At 35.9% G+C, this 22,902-nt stretch overlaps 1 protein-coding gene across 2 annotated transcripts in view; it reads left to right on the top strand.

The window, feature by feature from the left end:
* The window catches only part of AGMO (alkylglycerol monooxygenase), a 186,660-nt gene extending 164,456 nt beyond the window's left edge, over positions 1–22,204 (top strand). For both annotated transcript variants that reach the window (XM_014893618.2, XM_088162450.1), the window contains one exon: positions 21,731–22,204. In XM_014893618.2, coding sequence (XP_014749104.1) covers positions 21,731–21,811 — 81 coding nt within the window. In that variant the 3' untranslated portion in view covers positions 21,812–22,204. The remainder of the gene's footprint in view (positions 1–21,730) is intronic.
* The last annotated feature ends 698 nt before the right edge of the window (positions 22,205–22,902 follow it).

The raw sequence follows: 22,902 nt of genomic DNA, 5'->3' as shown, positions 1-22,902 counted from the left end.
TTAAGGATTTCCTTCACATCCGTTAACATGAGGGTGTGGGATAATGAAGTGGTATGCTTACATTAGCATACAAATATTTACATCCAGATTAATTATTTCTTCCTTAAACACAATAGAAACACAAGGAGCTTAGCAGCAATTGCTTCCAACTAGTGCTTTCATTCACTTATTGCAAGAGATCTTCAATCCAGGCACTAAGATGCACCTCAGTAATAGCATCCATCTTTAGTTAGCTTTAGAAGAGAGGTAAGATCAAGAACTGAGGCCTTCCACTCTGAATAAGAGCAGCAGAAGGTGTTGTTCTTCATATCCAGGTGCTGTGAAAGGCAGCCAAAACACTGTCCTCTTGCAGAAGTAACTTCTGTAATAACGCTCTGTCAGTAATTCCATGTGATTTTTCTAATTCCTGAAAGTTCAGCTTTATTTTTGTTAAAATTACGGTTTTTTCCCTCTCTTTTTCTGTTTCCACTTGCATTTCTATGTCCTTAGGCTATTGTGATACACCCAGCTGTACCTAGGATATTATTTTCATACCTGTAACAGATGGTATTTTCTGCCAAAACCTACTGTTGTGACTTTTCAAGATTTTCCTCCTTGTTGTATATGGTGTACACTCACCTATTGTGTATGGGGTAAGGTTTGAATCTCTCTAATTTATAGCAATTCCTTGCATTTGAAGTAATAATCCAACCACTAGCTGTAGTTATCTTCTGGATTCCTGCTGATCCCACTTCTGCAGAAGCAGCCTTTCTTTCCTGGTGCAGCAGTGTCATCTCTTGTGTCAGGTACCATCTGCTTCTTTCATGAATGCACCATGACTTGGATCTGTGGGAAGACTCTGATCTGCTCTGACTAGCATGTAACTGCTTGACCAGCTAGACTTGCAACCAAAATTAGCCTGGAATATTATGTTTCTTCAGGGGACACATGGAAAAGGTTTAAATTCTTTTTCTGAAAAGTTTGGCTTCTTGCAAATATATCATTTTGGAGAAAAACGTTATTTTTTTTCTTACTATCACATATTATTCGCATTTTCTACAAAGTTACTGTGTTTGCATTATTGTAAAACCAGTTTTCTATCTCTGCTTGTTACAAAAGACATGTCTTTACAGTCATTCAGGGTAGCATAATCTTATTTTCCTTCCAATTATGATGTCTTGTGGGTACCATTTGCTCTATATTTAATCAGTAGGGGTTTTTTTGTCTTTTTTTAAATGGTCCTACTTCTCAAATGACTTTTTTTTCTAATTATTTGCCACAATTTTAGGTAGTGCAACCGAACTGGAGAATTTAAATTCTTCATTTTGCTTTTGGCTTTCAAGAAGCTGTAGTCTCATTTCCTCAGCATCTCATATGTGGTTTCTAACTGAGCTGGTGTCAGATCTTCACGAATAAGACAACTAATTTAATCATTAGTGCGTACACTAATGTAAAAGTGTGGAGGGAAGGGAAATTAGGGAAGTCTGTCTCCTATTTGCATTAATTACCAAACACCTGGTGAGGCTTCTAGACATTTTCCAGGCTATCTCAGCACTTCCCAGGGCTGCCTCTTGTGGGGGGGCAGTGGGAAGCCACGGTGGGATCTCCTCCTGCAGCACCAGAGGCTGCTTTTAGTCCTGGAGTCTTAACACGGAATCTCACCCGAGGATTTAAACCTGACTTTGCTGAGAGGCCCTCCAGGTGGCAATGCAGACAAACAGGTCAGAGGGACAGCATGGAAATACTGAACTGAGAAGATCCAAAGTTTGGATTACCAAAGTGGTCATTTTATTTGTGTTTACTCTAAGTTATTCATCATTTGGACAAGACTGATAAGTTCACTTAAATAACAACTGGGCCAAAAAAAAAAGGGATAAATTTGGTCTATGTCATTCCATTAACATTGTTAGTTACTAAGATTAGAAGATTCAGATAAAGATGTTAAAAAAAATTAACATGCAACATTTAAAGACGCTAAAATTAGTCAGTTTGATTTTTACTATTGGTTCTTCATTCTCTGGAGCTATGCATCTTGGTAGCCACTTACTCCTTGGGGAATGAATACAAAATACTATTTATGATTTCATGTTACTTATACCAATTTTGCAAAGTTAAAAATATGTTTATAGTTATAAAAGACAGACATAGAACATGTAGGTGATTTTAAAAATATTAACCATCAGGAAATAAAAGACAGCTTATATGTTTAAAACTTGAGATTTTCAGACAATTAATTTCAGTGTGTGTATATATTGCAAATTATTTATCAAAAAGGTCTAATGGTGATGTTTCGTGTCCAAATTCTTGATCTTTAACTTGCAAGAAAGCCAAAACCAAAGTCTCAGTAAGAAAAGAAAAGCTCAGCCCTAAGTTACATGAAAGTTTTGAATAAGATTTTTCTCTATACTTGTTACAGAAGTGTTGCAACAGCAAACAAAAATGAAAACAAGCTCCTGGTGCCAACCTTCAGGAGATGATTACTTAAATTACTGTTATTTTTGTGATTACGTGCAAAGGGGATTAACTTTTGCAAGATGTCTCAGTGTCCATTCCTTAGCATACCAACCTGGTAAGATTGCTTTGCCAGGGAAAAGAACATTAAGGGGGCTTAATCATCTCAATGAAACTGATTTGCCAGGTGCACCGATTTGAAGCTACTTGTAAACTTTTTTCAGAAAGTATCTTCAGGAGTTTTATGGACACATATCTGATTTCTTAAAGAATATTTTTTCAACCTGATCCACTATCTGTTTGAACTGCACTACTGAGTTCTTGCATGAAAGGAACAAATACCCGAGTGTCCAGTTTGAATTGGCCACTCAGATGGTTAATATTGATAAACCTCCATACCACTTTTCTGATTTGGAGATATGTTCGTTTTGGGGTTTTTCTCTGCTAAGTTGCAAAATTTAGGATTTATAGCTGAAGTTTACTACATGCATTTCATTTTTCTTGATATATTGTGCTTGTTTGTGTCAGTTAATTTGTATTTCACTTTTATTTGTAGTTCCATGCCCCACTATTATTCTATCTATGCAGAAAACCTTTAAAGGAAATATTATTGACATATATGTTTTGTTTGGTTTTTTTCTGCATTCTTTAATATAAGTGCTGCTTCAGCTAAACATTCCATAAACAAATATACACAATAAATCTTTTGAGACAGATTACCAGGCCGCATAGTTATTTACAGAAACCACACAAATGATTCAAGGGGTAATTAATTTATGCAAATAAAAAAAGACAAAAGTCAACTATAATGCTGTGTAAGTAGAATATATGCCTTCTAGAAAATTCCAAGGCACACTCTGGGCTACATTAGTCACTTCAGAAACTCTGATATGGAAAATGTATTTCTATTTAGCAGTATGTTATGAGATTATAGCAAGAACATAAAGAGAAAAGCTGGTTTATACACCTATGAATTTTAGGAAGTGTGTTCCTATTGTATGTGTACTTCTGTGAGTGTCATCATGACTTCCCTGATATTTCTGTTGCATATAGGTGTTGTAGATTTTGTGATTTTATTACAGACTAAAGTTTAGCCCAGCACTTGAAGAAATATTTTAGCTTCTCTTGTGTTCTGTAGGTTTTTCTGGACAAAATATTTGTATGTTTTCTTATCACTGTAGGAACCAAACTTGTTTCAATAAGTTCATTCAGTCATGTTTCTAATACCCTTATCTCATGAAACTCCTCTACATTTGTGTTTCTTATTGCGGAATTGATATAGGTAATGGATTTCTAGAGTGTGTGTGTATATAAGGTTCTCATCACTGCAATAACTGAGAAGGAGAACAATCCAAGTTTCAAACTGATCCATCATGTTCCCATTTTCATGCAGAGGACTTGTAATACTCATATTTGTCCTTTAATGCCCTAGTTAGAGAAAATTACACCCTACTGGTAAGCTCCTCATTTGCAATTCATTCTCTGTCCAAGATTTTATTTTGGTTTGGTTCAGTCTTTTGAAACAACTTGAGTTTTTAGTCACAGTTTTCTACCAGGCTTTCAATGGCATACCAATATAAAGTAAAGGTATCATTTTTTCCCTATTTAAAGACAATATATCACTTATAAAGCAGTTTAATGATATGAGTATATAAATCCTTAATACTGTTTTCATTGGCTAAAATTTTTTCTGACCTTTTGCCCCATAATTCATTCTGGTGTATTACCACTATCCATATATTCATAGATTTGGTTCAGTGTGAGCTGTCCAAGATGGGAACTGGGTATTTGAGGGGTAAGAGTCTCATATAGGATATATACATGCATGTAGTTCCTACAGCAGGTGAAATGCCAAGCCAGGCATTAGTACACAAGTACCAGCAGAGGCTGACTGACAAGATAAAGTGATTGAAGAGGGAATAACTAAAACCAGCAGGGAGCTATTGTTTATTTTAAGGCTGTTGATGGTGCAATTTTTGGTGCAAGAGCAAGATGTCAAGTGTAACAATGAAAAGAAAAAAAAAAGAGAGAACTATGAAGGGAGTCATAACCATCAGTATTTCAGGAGCATTTTCCTTTGGAGAGCAGCAAAAATGAAACTATGAGAGTTCTACTGCTGTTCTGGGGAAGAGGCAAGTGAGCTTTATATGTTTATTTGTCATGTGTTCCAAGAGCCTATCTTTATAGGTTTCTTTATATCTTTATAAGTTTCTGTAAGCTTAACAGGGGTTTTATACCAACGTGCAGATGTTGCTGACCTGTTAGCCTTTTCTTGTCTCTTTAACATTAAGAAGATATTACTGACTCAATATGAGTAAATGAGATTCCTTGTGCTGTTCTTCATCTGTGAGATAAGAGTTGATTCTTTCTGAATGATGCTTCTTCTACCATAGGTAGACTGGTGATGGCAGATTGCAGGTCTTCTCTTTCCTCTGTATGGCAACCTAACATTCCTTGAATTCAGAGCTATATTTGATGGAGCACTGGTAGAGTGGTTTGCCTGCTTGTTATTTCCTGAGAAATGGGAATTTAGTCTCAGTCCATAAAATCATAGAATCAGTTAGGTTGGAAAAACTGTCCAGGGTTGTGCTGTTAATGCAGCACTGCTAAGTCCAATGCTAAACCCCAGCTGTAAGCATCACATCTTATCTTTTAAATATCACATCAGACCTTTTAAATATCTTCATGGATGGTGACTACACCACTTTCCTGAGCAGGCTGTTCCAATGCTTGACAATCCTTTTGGTGAAGACATTTTTCCTAATATCCATCTAAACCTCCTCTGGCAAAGCTTGAAGCCATTTCCTCTTGTCTTACTGCTTGTTTATTGGGAGAAGAGACTGATCCCGTGCCTTATTACATCCTCCTTTCAGTTGTAGAGAGTGATGAGGTCCCCCGTGAGCCTCTTCTTCCTCCAAACCAAAACACTGTCAACTCCCTCAGCTGCTTCTCTAGGACTTGGCTCCAGACCCTTCAGCAGCTCTGTTGCCCTTCTCTGGACTCGCTCCAGCACCTCACTTCATGTAGAGAAGAGCCCAAAACTGGACATAGAATTTAAGGTGTGGCCTGATGGTGCTGAGTACTGAGGGACAATCACTGCCCCAGTCCTGCTGATCACATTGTTGCTGTTACAGGCCAGGATACCATTGGCCTTCTTGGCTGCCTGGACACACTGATAGCTCATGCTCAGCCAGCTGTTGAGCAACACTCCCAGGTCCTTTTCCACTGGGCAGGTTTCCAGGCACTGTGCCCTCAGCCTGTAGCGCTTCCTGGAGTTGTTGTGACTCAGGTGCAGGATCTGGCGCTTTGCTTCCTTAGTCTCATCCAGCTGGTCTCATCCCATCAGTCAACTGTGTCCAAATCCTTCTGCAGAGCCTTCCTGCCTTCAAACAGATCAAACATTGCTTTTAATCTTGGTGTCATCTGCAAAGTGACAGAGGGTACACTTGCTCCCCTCACCCAGATAAAGGTAAGGATTGAAATTGACCCTAAGACTGAGCCCTGAGAAACACCCCTTGTGACTGTCTGCCAGCTGGATATCTCTCCATACTCCACCATTTTTTTTTTTTTGTGACTAGTCATTCAGACAGGTGTTCTTACCAAGAAAAGAGTGTATCTATCTAAGCCGTGAGCAGTCTTTTTCCAAGAGAATTCAATATTTATGCCAAAGAATGTTCCCAGTCAACAAAGCTGTAAATTTCCATCTGATTATATCAGCTGGAGAATCAGCATGGTTGGGTACTGTTAACCTGTGTGTGGTTTTGCCTAGTTGCCAGTATATAAAAAGTATTCTATTAGACTTGATGGACCAGATGAGCTCAACTGGACTCAAGAGAGGAGAGGCTGTTCTTGGAGGCTTCTCAGGTACTGCCTTGCCAAGAGTTGTCGTCAGGTTTTTACAGAGTAGATGTCTGGAATACAATAGGATGTCTTCATATAAGGTTAGACATGTGTTTAACAAAGATAAAATCGAGTTAATAGTATGATGCGGGCACATCAAGGATTTGTAATAAGACGTGATCTGCAGGAGAAGGGAAATCCATACAGAAATAGCCAATTACTTTTGATTAATAAATCTATTGCCTAAGAATTTTGTATAGCAGAAGGGATAAAATGTATTGAATGGAATTAGTTTTGTAAATCTAAACATACCTTCCATAAACAGCAAAGCTTTTTATGGAGATAAATAATTTTCAACTGCTTTTTTAAAAATGCTAAAACACCCAAGAAAGCATACTCAAATCCAGAGTTAGATCTTTTAGGTTGCTAAATTCTTCCTCTCATTATCTCAGTAATAGGCTTCAGTTGTTTCAATCCCACATGAGTCTCAGTGCATTTTGACAGAATAATGACAGATATATGTCTTTACCATTATTTCCTAATTCCAGATATATGTGTCATACTACAAATTTTATTTCATTTTTAATGAACCACATACTCTGCACAACTCCCTGGTTAATTCTGATGGGTTTTACACCGTCAGAATGGAACTCTTACTTGATTTGGTTTTTAAATTATGTTCCAGTGCAGTGCTTCATAACGAGAATATGAGGCTATGGAGATAAAATCATGAATATAGGTCTAATTGGTTTTGCATATGTCTTTTTACTCTAAAATTGGTCAGCTATATTAAAGATATGTAAATAAATGCTAGTTCTTTCTATCTCTATATTCCAGACAATTATATTTCAGTACTGAGTATAAATTCATATAGCAGTCAACAGACACGGAATTCATACAACTGACAAACCACTGGGCAAAGAGCAAATGTTTCACTTTTCAATTATTGCATGTTCTTGTTATGAATATGTGTGGGAAAACAACAAGAAGCCCATTTGAGGCCTGTTTTGGAAAGCAAATACCATCAGAAAGTGGTCTTTACCATTGTTGCAGCCTTTTGGAAGATCCTAGGTCCAGCTCACCCTGTGTGGATGAAGAGAACATCAAAGGAGTCACTCCTCATGCTCCAATTGCTCAGTATTTTAGCATAGCTCATAGCCTGATTAGCACAGTAAAGCAAATTGATCCAGTTCCTCATCTGGATCTGGATTAGAGTCAGCCCTGTGAGAGAGTCTCATGGAATACCTGCTAGTAATGGGTAGAAAAAACCTATGCATCTAAATTAGATAATTGCGTGGGCTTACTTAATGAAAAACTCGTGGTTGTCTATTCAAAAATACAGTGTTTGTGTTCAGACTTGTTTGGTTCTTCTTCACTTTTGTCTTTGTTCCTAAATGCATTTCCATAAAACTGTAAACTGCAATAAGCCTTTTTTAATCACTAGGTAGCTTGTTAATTTCTTTCTCTCTGGTTAGCAGCAGGTGGAGGTGCTTTTAAGTAACTTTTTTAACCAGTTAGCTTCTCCTTTATTCAAAAATAAAGGAGCTGTTCTCTGATGGTGTCATTATGATATCAGTAGTAAATTCCTTAGATAGACTAATCTTGTGGTATCTGACAGTATTTTCTTTAACAGTCATAAGACTCAGTGCCATATTCCAAGTTGTCTGTAATAGCCTCTCCTCAGATTCTGTTATCTGACATCACTACAGATGTGCCTATGATTATTCTATAAGATTATTTTGTTGCTGAGCTATTTAACTCTTTGGGTATCATTTTTTTATGATACAATATTTGTTCTCATTGATGAAAAAAACAGTGGATTTCTTTCAAGTTTTCATGCTTAATGCTGTTTTTTTTTTAATGTGTCCTCCTATAGACTTCTGCAAGAGTATTTTGTGTGTAAGGGTTGTAATATTAGTTCTTACATCACACACACACATATATATACACATATATATATATATATATTAATATGTCAGAGCTGTGTCCACACTTCTGTAATCCTTTCATTCCCTTGCTCTAATGATTATAATGATGACACCTTTTTCCATATTTCTCTATGATTCAGTATTTAAGTGTGCAGGTTTACACAAAATAGAAAAAAGAAGAGTGTTTTTACAGTACTTATGAAAGAATGATATGGTTGATATGTAACTGCAAAAAGCTTCTATTCTGAGAGAGCTTGAAGGATGTAAAAAAAGGGGATAATTTCAGTAAATATGAAAGGATTCATTATGAATGTGTTTAACAGCAGAAAAAAAGTTAAAAGACCTAGCACAGCAAAATATTTCAAATAATAAACTAAAACTAGAGATAAACATACTATTACCTAGATTAATAAGTCATCAGAAAAACCTCTTTGATTCTTAACAAACAATTGAAAATGGTTTCATTCTTGCATTTAAATAGGTAGTTAGGGATTGATTCTTATTGTCGCAAAGGAACACTTAATCTTGGGCACACACCTTACATTTTTAAAGACCTCTGTCAATTAGTTTGGAGAAAAAAGGGAGGATTGCTCATCTTTTAGCTGCTAGAGTATTACTATCTATTTGAAAAATAATGGGACAAGAAAGTAGAAAGGTCAGGCACTGATGCTTTTGGAAGTGCAATACATGAGTTGCAAAGGAGTGAGACATGGTAGAATAAAACTCTAGTGTATAATACAGGCAGTAAAATTCCCACACCTTTCCCTGTTTGAAGAGGTTTTTAGGCAAGGTGTGGCTTAGATACAGTAGTTCTTTTTCTGCATTCATAACTTTCTTAAAAGCTCAGACTTGCTGACGTCTCATGGCTTGGTCAAGTGAAACCACTTTCTTCCTCTTTTTCTGTCCTAGGATTCATACATGGTCCATCTTGCTGGTGGCTTCTATCTCTAAGAGGGGAGCAGAAGCCTACATGGCTAAGCTAAGAGATCACCACCTAGAGAAGATCTAACTTCTTATCCTTATGCTTTAAAACTATTTTATCTTCCATGCTGGACTTTGTTTGACCAGCTTTAAAACTTCTCTGGTTTGAAGGAGCGCTCAGACACTCAACAACAGTACCTTCGTGGAAACTGTCAAGCCAAAGCTATTGCACTGTACTGGCTACGAGAGCAGCTTGTCTTTTAGACCAAGAGCATTGCAATGTATTTTGGTCCCTGAGCTGATGTAGAAAAAGGTGTCTGGTGTCTAAGTAGCAATCGAGACATAAAACCCAAAACAATTTCAGGGATTGAATATAAGGGAAAGGTCTTGATGTGCAATTGGGTGGAGAGGGATTGCTCTGAGGTAGAGTGGTCAGTGGCTGTTCAAGCAGCCTGATGTGTCTTGAAGTGAACATCATTCAGATGTCTTGTGGAGATGATGCCCTTTTGATTGTTTGATGGGAAAATGATAACTTTTATAGAGCTACTCTTTCCCAAAGATTTTGCAGACATCAGTGTTCATCTACTTACTTCCCTTGTTGATAGACAGATGTTTTTCCATTTCATAGGAAAAAAGGCTGTAACAGGAGGGACAGGCACTCTTGGCAGGTAGCAAACGGGTTCAACTATGAACGAGATGGACAGAGCACAGAGCTGTCCTTAAAATAAGCAAATTAACTGAGCTGTAATCTTAACTCAGAGTGCTTCTGCCGATTAATTGAGCAATGAATACCATTAAATCCAGGAGGGTTGCAATCTTAAATATGTGCTGTTCTGCTATTTACTTATGAGCTATAGCTATCTGCTATTCAGTTTCCACTTGAATGTGTTTTAACTGGACTAGTTAATCCCATTTAAGAAATACACAATACTTCGAAAGGTAGAACTGGAGAAAAGTGTTGAACAGTGGTAGGTAATATAAAGGTTTCAAACCAGCTATGTAACCTGTCCAGAACAGAAACACAGACTTTTGATCAAGTGTATCTACGAAATGATCTTTGGACATCTACATGTATAGGCAAAAAAATGGCAGGTATGAATAATTACTAAACAGTTACTAAACAATATCATAAGCCTCATCCTAATGTAATTAAACTTCAATTAAATTTCTGAGGTAGCTGATGTAGATACAATTCTGAGTCAAATCAATTTATACCATGACTTTGCATAAGTTTCCTTTGACTTCAGGCCTCACAATGCAAAGTCAAATCCATATTGTGACCATCAGCCTTCTGCCTGATGCAAGAAACAAATCTTTCTAGAAAATGCATAAGATATACGTATTTTATATATCCTCTTGAATGTTTATGTATGTATATATTTATATTCATACAGACATCCACTTCTGTGAGTGACATCTTTTCAAGAGTTAAAAATTCTCTACTTTCAAATCTAGGGTAATTATCCTGATAACTAAGTTTTTGCTCAAAATGACAAGATGAGCAGCACTAGTACATGCTCTCACCTTTTCATAGTTTGAAATAGAGAAAAAAAATTTGTCTTGGACACTTTTAGTGTTTAGGCATTCACTACCTGTGCTGCCAAGGTTTATTGAAAGCAGCTGGATGCCTGCCTCTATCCTCCCCCTTTCTTGGAACTGCTGCCAGAACAGGTAGTCAGAAATGGAAAGTAGAGAAATATTTGAGCATCTGTGCTCTCTCTCTCTCTCAGGAAAACATCTGTGGCTTCCATAGGAAGCACTCATTTTTTCCCATCAGCTAAGACTCTGGATACCCTTGGGTCCAGTTTTGGCACAGCAAGCCAAGTAGGATGCAGTTTATGGCTTAAAACTTATGGGAGAAATCATTCAGGCAGTCCCATCCTTGGCAGAACGCTGAGAGAAATTCCCCAGGCTGCAAGCCACATGTGGGTCTCTGACCTTTTATTAGCTCACCATGGGAGAGGTTAACAATTGTTGAGACTTCAGTCCTCCCTTTGACATACAAATACAACAATACCAAATAGCCTTTCCAAGATTAACATATTCAGGGCACAACATGCTTTTTAATGCAGGGTTCAATGTAGGGAGGAGAAACAAAAACCGAGCCAAAACAAAAACCCAGCCCAAAAACTTAAAATTAGAAAGGATATGTTGCTATAAAACTGAAGCCTGGATTGGTATTTTTCCAACATTCTGCTGTTGTTCGTATTACTGTGATTTGTGACTTTTTAAAACCAATATAATCATGAGACTGAAGCAAATTCTCACACCATTTTTAGCTCTTCATGTGGTCAGTGCCATGATTTATAGACCTAAGATTGCACAATAGGTGGAGTGACATAAGAAATGCATGCAATTATCTGATTTTTAAGCATCTGTTGTATTTATCTAAGTACATTGTTGTTGAGATAAAAAAAGATTCATAATTATTGGTATGAAGGTTGTCAGAAAAAAAAACACAGAAGGCCAAATCCATGTCTTTTTGAAATGTCTTTGTCTTCTCAGTTTCATTTACTACAGTATTTTCTATCCTGGATTTTAGTAAAACAGAGATTGGAAATGAACTCTTTTTTGGGGAAACAGAGTCACTTTTTAGCTAAGAAACTCTTTCTCTATGCTGCGTAATTTGTGGCAAAGAATGCAGATTGAATGGCCCAGCATTCCGGGCTTTTACCATAACTACTTGATTACTTTTTCAGTCTTAAAGGCAAATTATTTTTGCTACGCAGTCCTGTGGCTTTAGTGTAGAGTATGCTGAGTGTAAAATAGGAGTGAATTAGCTCATGCTTCTGCCATCAGGCTTTGCAGGTCTTGTCTGAAGAGGCAAAGCAAACTGATCTCTGAATGTAATAGTCCTATGACTTCTCTGATGGGAAGTAGGTTCAGCCACATCCAATGCCAGAAATAAGGTGGGAAAGAAGCATTAGATTCTGCTTTTCATACTTTTACTAAGGTGACAACCACATCTGAGACTGAAATTGATGAAGTCTTGCACAAGGTTGGTTATTGCAAAAAAAATAGTTGCTAAGTCATGGCTGCTCCCTGTGCTAAGCAGAAATGTCTTTATTAACCACTGTTGGCAAAGTAGATCTGAGAAAAAGTTATTTAGAGGTGGAGAGTGCTTTTGTATTCAGTGTGAATAAACAGAAATACCAGACTGGCAGAGATCCTGCACTGGAGAAAGATTGAGTACAGCTACACAATAGACACATGCCTGTCTAACCATTTACAGACCAACTTCCATACATAGCTGATTCCAATGCTATACCATCTTTAAACCATTCATTATCTAATGAAAATTTTAGTTAGGTTTGGGTTTTGTTTTCCATTACCCTAAGCACTAGCTTATCATCTTTTCTTTTTGTATTAGTCTTTTACATGTAAAAAGATTGATTTTACTCACCTCCCGAGTATTTTTGTGTTCTCAAGAATACATGGCAGAATTGCTTCAAGCTTTCCTACAGGTCCATTTTTCTAAGTCTTTCTATAATTCTTGTAGTCTATTTCATGACTATATCCAGCTTATCTGTGTTTTCCTTAAAGACTTCACCATCATTCAGTAGGTTGGATCGATACGTTAAATGCTTCTTCCATATAATTTATATATAAAACATAATATAACATATACATGTTATAAAATAGTTGTATATAAATCCTTCTGTTAATATCTTTCATATTGATACTGATATCTTTTTGTATCAGCACTGCTAATTTGAGACATGTTTTGTTTGTGAACTACTCTAACTCCGACTTTTTCTGATGTATTTCTCCTTTATTATTATTCCTCACGGGATATTTGTGTATTTGATTTCTCTCTAGTATCTCCCATCTCTACTTAACCACATGTTTTCCTCAGCATATCCAGGTTTTTTAAAAAACTATTATGAATCTCACATTTTCCAGGAAAAGAGAGTTGTTTTGGTTTTCTTTTATATTTTAGAAATGTTATAATGTAAGTGCCTGCTTTTTCATCAAAATTCTGGTTTCTCTTTCATTTTGTCATATAGTCAGTGATTCTTCCTTTCTGGGTGTTTGTTCTCCAACTCAGCTCTGTACTTTCTCTGCACAAGTTTCATTTGGATCACAGTCCCCTAGTTTACCTAGTAAAAAGTCACATAGATTACTTCCATATCATTGTTTTTTCTCTAACCTAATCAAACAATACAACTATATTGGATTTATATAATAAGTGGAAATATGAATGATCTAGTTCATTTGAAATACATCTGTGGCTAATGCCAATAATAATTTATTTTATATAATTGAAAGATTATGAGTTTTTTAAATAAATGGGAGTTTCCCCAGGCAAGGATAGAAGCAGCAAACCACACCACAGGAAGCATCTTGAGAGCGGGACAGAGAGAAACCAACAGCCAGGACATCTACTTTTCCATGTAAAGGAATGGACAGAGGGCTGGATCAACTTCAGCATACTTTTCTTCTCCTTGAAATTAAAAACTTAGAAACAGTGATAGTTTACTGCCTTTGGCCTCAAAAGAGGGCTGACCAGCAGGATGGCTGTGTTCCATCTTTAACATAGACATGTGTCTTCTATGGCAAGCTTTTTCCTTTATGGTATCAATGAATGTTGACCCATTTCCTTAATTCAGAAATTTGTTGACTTGATTTGATTTTTTTAATGCTGAGAACAGCCTTCTGTGTTCTCCATTTTTCAATTAAAGGATTCATTTCTCCTTACGACATGTTGGCTTTAAGAGCAATCTTCATCTAGAGTGACTTTTAGCCTTGATCTTCCACTGTCTTGAATACTTTTCTGGTGTTTCTTCACTGTACTGGAAATCCCTTCTGCTTGTCACTCAATTGTTTTATCCCTCTCTGCACATTCTTAATCCTTTTTTTCACGTTTGCCATTAGTCACAGTAGCCAGCTTTTCCCCATCACATCTTTTCAACATCTGCAGCAAAGTTTTTCCCATCAGTGATCTAATGTCTGTGGGTTATACTTAAAGGCTGGGATTACTTTTTTTAATATTTTTTCCCCACATACAATGGAAAATTTTCCATTTTGGAGCTCATAGCTAGTCAGCTTTCTCTCAAGAGGATATTTAGTATACCAGTGAGTAGAGATCACTTTGCAGCACCTTTGTCAGAGCTCTTTAGGCTGACAGAGCACTCTGGTTCTCTTCACAACTTGCCAGGGTGATTATGCACTACAGCTACACTCTGAAATGAAGGCAGCCATATAGAAACAAAGAATATTTTATGTCTGCTAATGATGGAGAGATTGGACCCTGAATCGCTGCACTACAGTATTGCATTAAACGGAAATAAAATTTAAAGGATTGAAGAGATTGAAATATGTCTGTAGATGCCTCTTCGTAAAATATTAAACGCCCAGGGACTATCTTGTCCAAATTCTGAAATGTTATGTTTAGCAATTTTTCTTCCATGTACAAACTACGTTTGTTTTTTGTTCCTGTAGCTGTAATTTTTCTGTATTTTCAAACAAGTATGAAGGCATAAAGGAGAGCTCCCATCTGTATTGCTCCTTTAAATGAATGTCCCATCTTTTAAGCTAAATTTTCTTCAAAGCAGGATTAAGCAGTATGGTACCTAAACATTTCTTACAGCCATGACCATGGAAGAAGCATGCTCTTACTCTTATATGTATGTACAGCCTTTCTCACTTAAAATACTGAATTTAAAAACATTCAATTCTTTAAACCTAAGAGAACGATATAAATTTTATAAAATATAGGATCTGTACAGTAATCTATCAGTTAAAGTAAAATGAGCTTCATTTTTTTAATAAGGAAGATTAAACTGTTCTTTACATATAAATTAAATCTTTTGAAGTGAATGTCTGTTTACCCTTCCAAGTTGTGTTTGAGCTAGAAGTGATGCAGCAGGGTACATGCAGTTATGCTACAGCTGTTGGCAGGTGTAAAAGTAAATGGGATGTTTCATCTAAATGGATACAACTCCCGTTTAAATGTTTAAGCTGATAAACTCAGCAACTTTAGCCAAACTGAGACGCAACTTTCTCAAATATTTAATTTCTTCAATTAACTACTCTTAATAACTCTCTCAATATCATTTGGCCTGTTAGCCTGCAACAGATTATACTGGTACTTTTACTGGTTGTCTAAATTTTCTGTTTCGTTTTACCATCAATTTTGTTAACTTTTCTGAATGCCTTATTTTTAATTGTCGATTTATCATATAATAATTGAGAAAATTTCCATGGCTCTTGTTTCTCAAATTTGGAGTTAAATTGAGGCTGAAAAAATTAATAACATTTAAAATACAGAAAGTGACATTCAGAATTAAGGTCTTCTGAAACTGTTGATCTTTGAGTTTGTTTTTCAGAACTGTTGTGTCATAAATAAAACTAAAGTATGAAAGAAACTCTAAAATATTGTAGTGCTCTAGAATTGTAAATTGTAAATTTTGGTTACAGGTTTTATGAAATTTTTAAGCTCAGATGATGATAGATATATTCTAAGCACTAATTTTCTTCTTTTGGAAATTAATTGCAAAATTATGAAACAGACTTAGTGCAGAAGTTATTTTTAAACGTTTTTAAATTATAAAAAGTATTTTTCTCTTTAACATGGTTTTACTTTGGGGCCAGCTTGAGATAGATAAACATTTTAGGATGATCTAGAAATTTATAGATGGAATTAAGTAACACTGTGGAAAGTATTCTCAGATGTTTCAATAAAATACTATATGACAAATTTTATACTGAAAAGATAAAGAGTTTATATACATGTTAATGAGCATGATGTTGATTGTGTCTCCAGCTTGCATTAGCTCATCACGAGGTGAAGATTTAATAATTATTAGCATATTTTGGAATTCCTGTTCATATGACTGACAGGAATGCTTCCCGCTTCAGTAACTATTTTTGTCTTTTGGGGAATGAGATAAAATCTGCCTAATCCTAGTGCTTAGGTTGTGAATTATTCTGTGACTCAAGAGAGAAGGTATTTCGCAGGTAACAGTTCAATAGGATACATTTATCTACACAAGTGATTTGAGAGGCAGTGGACTGGCTTCTCGTGAGTGAAGGACATGATGCCAGATAACATGCTGCTTGCACATAAGCCATTTTAGGTCTAAATATAACTGCAATAACACTGCCTATGCAGAAATCCCCACGTATTTAACTGAGGAATGTGACTTACTAGCTTGTGTGCAATGCCAGGAAAGACAGAGTCAAGCTGGTGCTGTGTTGAGATTTAGCAGCTTATGTGCTTGCTAGCTCAGGCATCTCTGCAGTGCACTTGATTTTATACTGGGGATGTGTCCAGCTGTGAAAGCAACTGAGAGAAATAGATATTCTTTCTCCAAATCTTTCTTTGTCTTTCCCGGGTAGGTAATATAAGCCTTTAAAGGTATTTGGGCTTTTGCAGCCTATGTTTTCATGCATTATCTAGCTTTAGAGTCTCAGACCATATTTTAATAAAAGAAGGAATGTTTAAAACATTTAACAGAATAAAAAGGAGGTGTATATATCTCTTCCCTATTGTTTTCTCATTATTTGTTAATGGTGAAGTATAAAACCAATGAATATGTCATAAAAGAACAAACTACTGTGAGTGAACTATCAATATGCTTTGAGGGTGTTGAAGATACTTGGCTAAATCCTGTATGTGCCAACAGAGTCTTAATCACAGACTCCTAGAATAGTTAGGTTTGGAAGGGACCTCTGGAAATAGTCTGGTTCCACCTTCCCTGCAATGAGCAGGGACATCAGGTGCACACCTTGTTCTAGGTCAGGGATGTGCTGGATCTGTGAGACCTGCTGCACCAGGAGTCCAAAGGTGTGTCACAAACCCTTATGGAGAATTTCCAAACATCTGCTACTTTTACAGAAATACTGAACAAAAGCTTTGAAGCCACTATTATTGTAGCTGCTCCTATTACGCCGTATCCACAGTTCCTTCATCAAAAAAAAAGAAAAATCGGCTTCTCACTTTCTTCTGCATATATTTCCAAGTTTAAGGGAGTCATCACACAGAGGAGGAACCTTCCTGTTTCCTAGCTTCTCCTTCCATCTATTTTTATGGCAGCTTTTTTTAAAGTGCAGTCTTCTTGGTCTGTGCACTGTACATTAGTGATTTCTGGATTTGCTGCTAATGTTATGGCATTTCTCTACTAGCCTCAGACTGCTTGTCTCCAAACATTGTACTGAGAATGAAGATCCATGCATTTGTTATCCAAATCCTGACTTCCAGAAATAGTAAACCTCTTCCCCCACTTATGAGACGTAAATTTTCTATCTCCTGTCTATATTTCAGCACCTGTAACAGTCATCTCTTGAGAAATGGGGAAAAAAATATGGTATTGGTGAAAAATTTGGGTACTTGTGAAATCTGGAGTAGTTTGTTCAATCATTTTGTTATACCATCTATTAACAATATATTATATATTATAATATATTATAACATATATTAACAATTTTTCAGCCTTTGTATCAATTTATGATCTCCGTCTTTAATTGGAGAGGGCCGTGACATTACCCAGACACAGCCTTCTCAGACAAAGTCTAAAAATTGCATTCTCATTACTATTGATGGTATGAAGTTGTCTAGTACCTGTGAAGAAGCCATGTCCAAATTTGTATATAAAGGACACAGAGCCTTAATCATGTTTGTTTTGTAGTCACAAACAAACATCACATTGATAATGCTCAGCATCACTTTGAAAAGACTAATTGTTTATCATATTTGCCAGTACCAGGTCCACTATATGGTGTGAACAGCAAACTTAGTGAAGTATATGGATGTGCTGATCTTCCTGAGCCTTCCCCAGGGCTAAGAATACATTATCCAGCACAGAGGTGTTCAGAGAATTCAATATAATAAGTATGCCCATTCACATGATGTTGCACCCCAGAAGCTGTGAATAACAGTTGCAGATTGTCTCTGCAGCAAAATTCGGCGTGAACATGTCTGGGCAGAATCTGAGAAATGTCAGACAATCATTGAATGATTTTTGGAAAGGATCTGAGGTGGTGTGGTTTGAGACTCTTCCCCCTCCTTAAAGCAGAACTATCTTTGGACATTTGTCTACATTTTTAGACCAATGTCTAAAGCCTTCTAATTCTATCCAGATGAAATCTGCAGGAGGAAAGAAAGACATCATGTCTAGGCATCTCAGATGTACAAAGACATTACAAAAGAGAAAATGGCAGAAAACAACATTAGTGTTCAGCAACAAAGCTAATCATACAGAAGTGGGTGCCTGAATTTAGCTAATGATTTTAAAGTACTTTACAGGGTAATAAACTACGATTGCTCCAGTGGGAATTTCCTGTGAAGAGCAGACTGAGTCAATCCATTAGTTAAGCCATCTTTGTTCTTGTGCATAATGTTATTTGCATTTCTGCAACTCAGGGAGATAGTATGGGCTGTATGGAAATAGACTGTATGAAAGGAGGTAATGTAAATATTTCTACCCATCCAGCAGTCTAAAGGACAGTGTATAATTAATCTGTAATTACTTGAACAGGTAAATGTAACAAGTGTTTATATTAAGATGGCAAAAGGTTTGCATTTAACTTGGCTAAATATAGAGTTGTGAGAAATCCTGCTTTTAGATTTCTTTCATATATAACTACTGTCCACAATAATTTTTCATTTTAAGACAGAAATGAAACTGTTGTTCTTACGTCGTATTGTTGGTAGGGGAACTTTGTTCAGTGTAAAAATAAAAAGGTATAATACAAAATTCTCTCATTGTTTCAGAACCAGCTGAATTATGAAACCAATATATGAATATTTTTATCAAAGGACATATAATAGTGGGTTTGGATAGTATGAGAAGGAATGAGAATTTCTGTGAAAATAATTTAGAAAGTGAAATAACCCAAAACCAAACAAGCAAGAAAAAACCTAATCCATTAGCATGTGAGAGGGTTGAGTAGAAAAGACAAAATATCTTCACATAGGATTCAGGAAATATGTTTTCCCAAGGGCATTAGAAAAATTCTGGTCAACTGTAGGTCAGCTTGCCTGGTGGAATGCTCTTTTGCTGCTTCCTGCTGCCCACACTATTGTCTGCTCAAAGTTCTGGCACGTATTGTCTCAGCTTTCCATTCCTGACATCACCTGATTGCACGATTCATTCAAGTGGATCAAGCCTTGTAACTCCAAAATATGTAGCAGCAATCAAAAGAAACTGAAATCCAATCTACACAGCAAGTTTCTGCTTGGTAGCCCCATACAGCTGGCTCTGTTCAGGGCAGCTCAGCATTACAGCAATGCAGACAGCCAGAATTGCTGTCATGCAAGCAAGGCTGTGGCCCCTTAATTTTTTATCCTGATGTTTGGGTTTTTCTTACCCCCTCCACCTCCCAGAACCTTGCAGCATTATTGTTTCCTGAATGCGTTATTTCCATCAAGTACTGGCAGTCTTGACATTGATAGGCAGTGAATCAATACTTTTATAGAATTGTGAAGCCAAACTAGTTTTGCAGATCCACAGTATGCAGTATGTGATTTTCCATTCTGGATATAATAACTGCAATTCAAAATACTCCCCCACAAGCATTGATTGCATGCTTTAGGAAGTTCACAGTAAAGAATTTAATTAAGAAAGAAGAAACTGCATCACTTAATTTAAAAAAGAGAAGTTCACCCGAGATATTTTTGTTCATTTTCAGACTATAATAGTAATAACCATCTTTAGCTGAGGACATTTCCTGGGGCTTAATGGCCCATGGCTGTGTGCTTCTTCAAGTGATCATCATCATCTCCCAACAGTCATTAATCCCCTACGAATGCCCTGCACCTCAGTCATTAAATGTGCTTAAATGTGCTTCTTCTGAAAATGAAATAGTTCTATATTTAATGCATCTTCCAGGAATAGGAATAATCTTTGTGAGGTGAGGAATGAAAGAAGTTTATTAATGTGTCAAAGAAGTACTAATTATGACAAGTGGATAAGTTCTGTTTCTGGAGATAGCACGGCAAAGAATTTTTCCACAGTATAAGAGCATGTTGTATACAAGTCATCCTTTTATGTACATCACGATTTACACTCAGTTGCATAACAGCCAGATCAGAAATACAGATAGTTATTTGTAATTAGATTGCTTCTGCAGAGCATCTCAGCATAGAAAAATCTCACAAAACATGCAGTGTGTGACTGCAGTTTTAAGCAGTATTGCTTTAAAAGACTTTCCATAACTGTAAAAATAGAGCTATACAGCTTTACAAGGTGTTTGTGATAATGCAAGAAAATTAAAAGAAGTTAAATCTTTAATACCTGAAGTTGGAAACTCTTACAAAACAATCTTTTGGTGAGCACTTTGAGTCTTTCCTACAACTAGGACTACAAGTACAGTGCCAACAGCATCATCAGAGGTTTTAAACACAGTAAACAGCCTGCCCGTGCTCAAATAGAATTAAAGTATTCAATGAAAATGATTGAAATTCATAAAAATTGAATGAAAATTGGGGGATTTTAATTTTATTTTATTTGAGTTTTACTTACTCTTATGTTGTGCTATTTTCATCTTGTGCTGCTATGCATGCATAACATATACACCTAACGTATTAAGTGAAAAATTAGTACCTTTGGGTATTATGGTAATTTATTATTTATGTTGGACATTCTGATCCCATGTATTTTAGTGAGTGACTATGTAGGTAAAGACAGAAGTAGACCTTTGGGCCATGCATTATTAAATGTTGAATGTTAAATTATGTTAATGTCAAAATTAGAGCTCTCCTAATCAGCACCTTTAGATTGCAGATTGACCTGAAAAAATAATTATTACAACCTGACTCAAAAAGTTCCTGTCAAAATTTTCTGTTTCTTTTAACAAGCAAAAAATGACATTATTAAAATATCTTTCAGTATAAACAAATTTTTTTGTTTTACTCACAGAAAAGAAATTCACTTCAGTAACCAATAAAAACTGCCTTAATTTGCAATTTTCCAAGTTAGAGAAATTTTTCTATGTGAAAGACAAAGGTTTCTTTCAGAAAATTTTAAATACAAAATATCACATGTGCACGTGTGCATACACTTTTTATCTTGCTCCATTGTGGGTTCTAAACAGAACTATTACCTAATTTAGACTTTACTCTGAAATCTTTCCTACTCATCCTAGTGCAGTTTTCAGCACATAAACTTTTGAAAAAAAAAAATTGGATCTCCCAATAAAGTCACCAAATAGAAAAAGTAAAATTGCAAAGAACTAAGGACAAGATAAAGAGTATTGCACTTTTAAGTTGTTTTCAATTTCCCTTATAGCTCATCCTAACAGCAGGTAGGAGAATAAGTACTTATGTGCTGTATTGCAGTTAGAACACGTCTTTTCCTAGAGATCTAGTTTAAGGTTATTTATATCCTATCATGCAACTTAGTGTCAGCATTCTTCAGATCATTTGTCAAAGTTCAACAGGAATATCCACGATAAAGAGTAGTACAAAAAAGAAAGCATATTTTTCTGAAGTGGATTTATCGGTATACCTAGAACTCTTGGGTTTTTTTTTCTCAACTTCTCTGTTTTCACCCATTCATTTACAGATGAATAGAACTAGGAAAAAAGAACAAAAACTCAAACAAACAAAAAAACCAAAACCCCAACCTCATAAAATGTTTCTCATTCTTATTGTAAATTCTGTGTTATAGGTCTTGTTTTCCCTCTGTGCTGCATTCTGGGGAATCCAAATTATGAAGCGGATCACTTCACTGAAAGATAAACACCACTGAAAGAGCAGACCTATCACCTTAAATATGGAAACAGCACTTTAGAATAACCTTCTAAGTTCCTTGGAATTAATCAACCATGAATCACACTGAATTGCAATCAGTTCACTTATGATATGAGAGATTTGTGATTTTTGTATGGAGGTTTGAAAGATTCCTAAGGGGCTATATTAATTTTTATTTGATTTTTTTAAAGGAATACTCAATTCCTTCTCAAAAAAAATCAAATCAATTTTAAATCAAATATGCATTCACAGCACAGATTTTTACATTCATAGGATTAAAAATTCTTAGAAATAATGTAAAACTAATTTCATTTTTGCAATGATTTTGGTTGTAATAATACATGAAAAATGTTTGTCAAAAGAGGTCTAATTAAAATCATATCTGATGTAACCTGGTATAAAGTGATTGACTGTTTTCTTATTGAGGCTAAAGATAAACATATGTGAATGTAATTTTTTCTGTAATGATTGAATTACACTAGAATCTCCATGTCATGCCCAATTCAGTGTTCATAACATACAGCTACATGAGGATGAGTAGTTGAGGCAAGAAAATGATTAAAAACAGCATGATAAAATAACTCAACATAGTATGAGTTGAAACATCTTCAATAAAATTGGCTGATATATGTGTTGTATAATGCAGACATGCAGTTTCGGCTGAGTTATTTACAGAATACACCTGTGTTGCCAGCTTTAGATGGTGATCAAAAAAGGATGTACACGTGGGTATCCCACTGACACTCACGTGACAAAATATTTGCAAGGCTGAGCCCTTAATTTCTGGTAATTTCTTGCAGGGTGATGTCAGGGGAGATGCATGTCTTGTCTTTCAGAAGCTGTTGGAAAGACTGGTGTGTACTAAGATAGGAAAATTAAATACAAATGGTAGAGGGAGTCTCCAAACAGCAGGACTGGCAAAAATACTGGGTCTAGGTTGTTTTTCTTTCCTCACACTCATCCAACTTTTCTTTTGGCTCCAAGCCTTTTCAAAGTGCTTAAAGTCAAGTAGCTAAAAAATGGAGTTTGTCTTAGATGATTCAAACTAGTAATAATACCTAGATTTAAAAACTAGTTTAAGTTTGTGAT

This window comes from Sturnus vulgaris, chromosome 1 (assembly GCF_052056855.1).
Source record: "Sturnus vulgaris isolate bStuVul1 chromosome 1, bStuVul1.hap1, whole genome shotgun sequence".
Lineage (NCBI taxonomy): Eukaryota > Metazoa > Chordata > Aves > Passeriformes > Sturnidae > Sturnus > Sturnus vulgaris.
The sequence above is the reverse complement of the archived record's forward strand: the minus strand, read 5'-3'. Positions and strand labels throughout refer to the sequence as shown.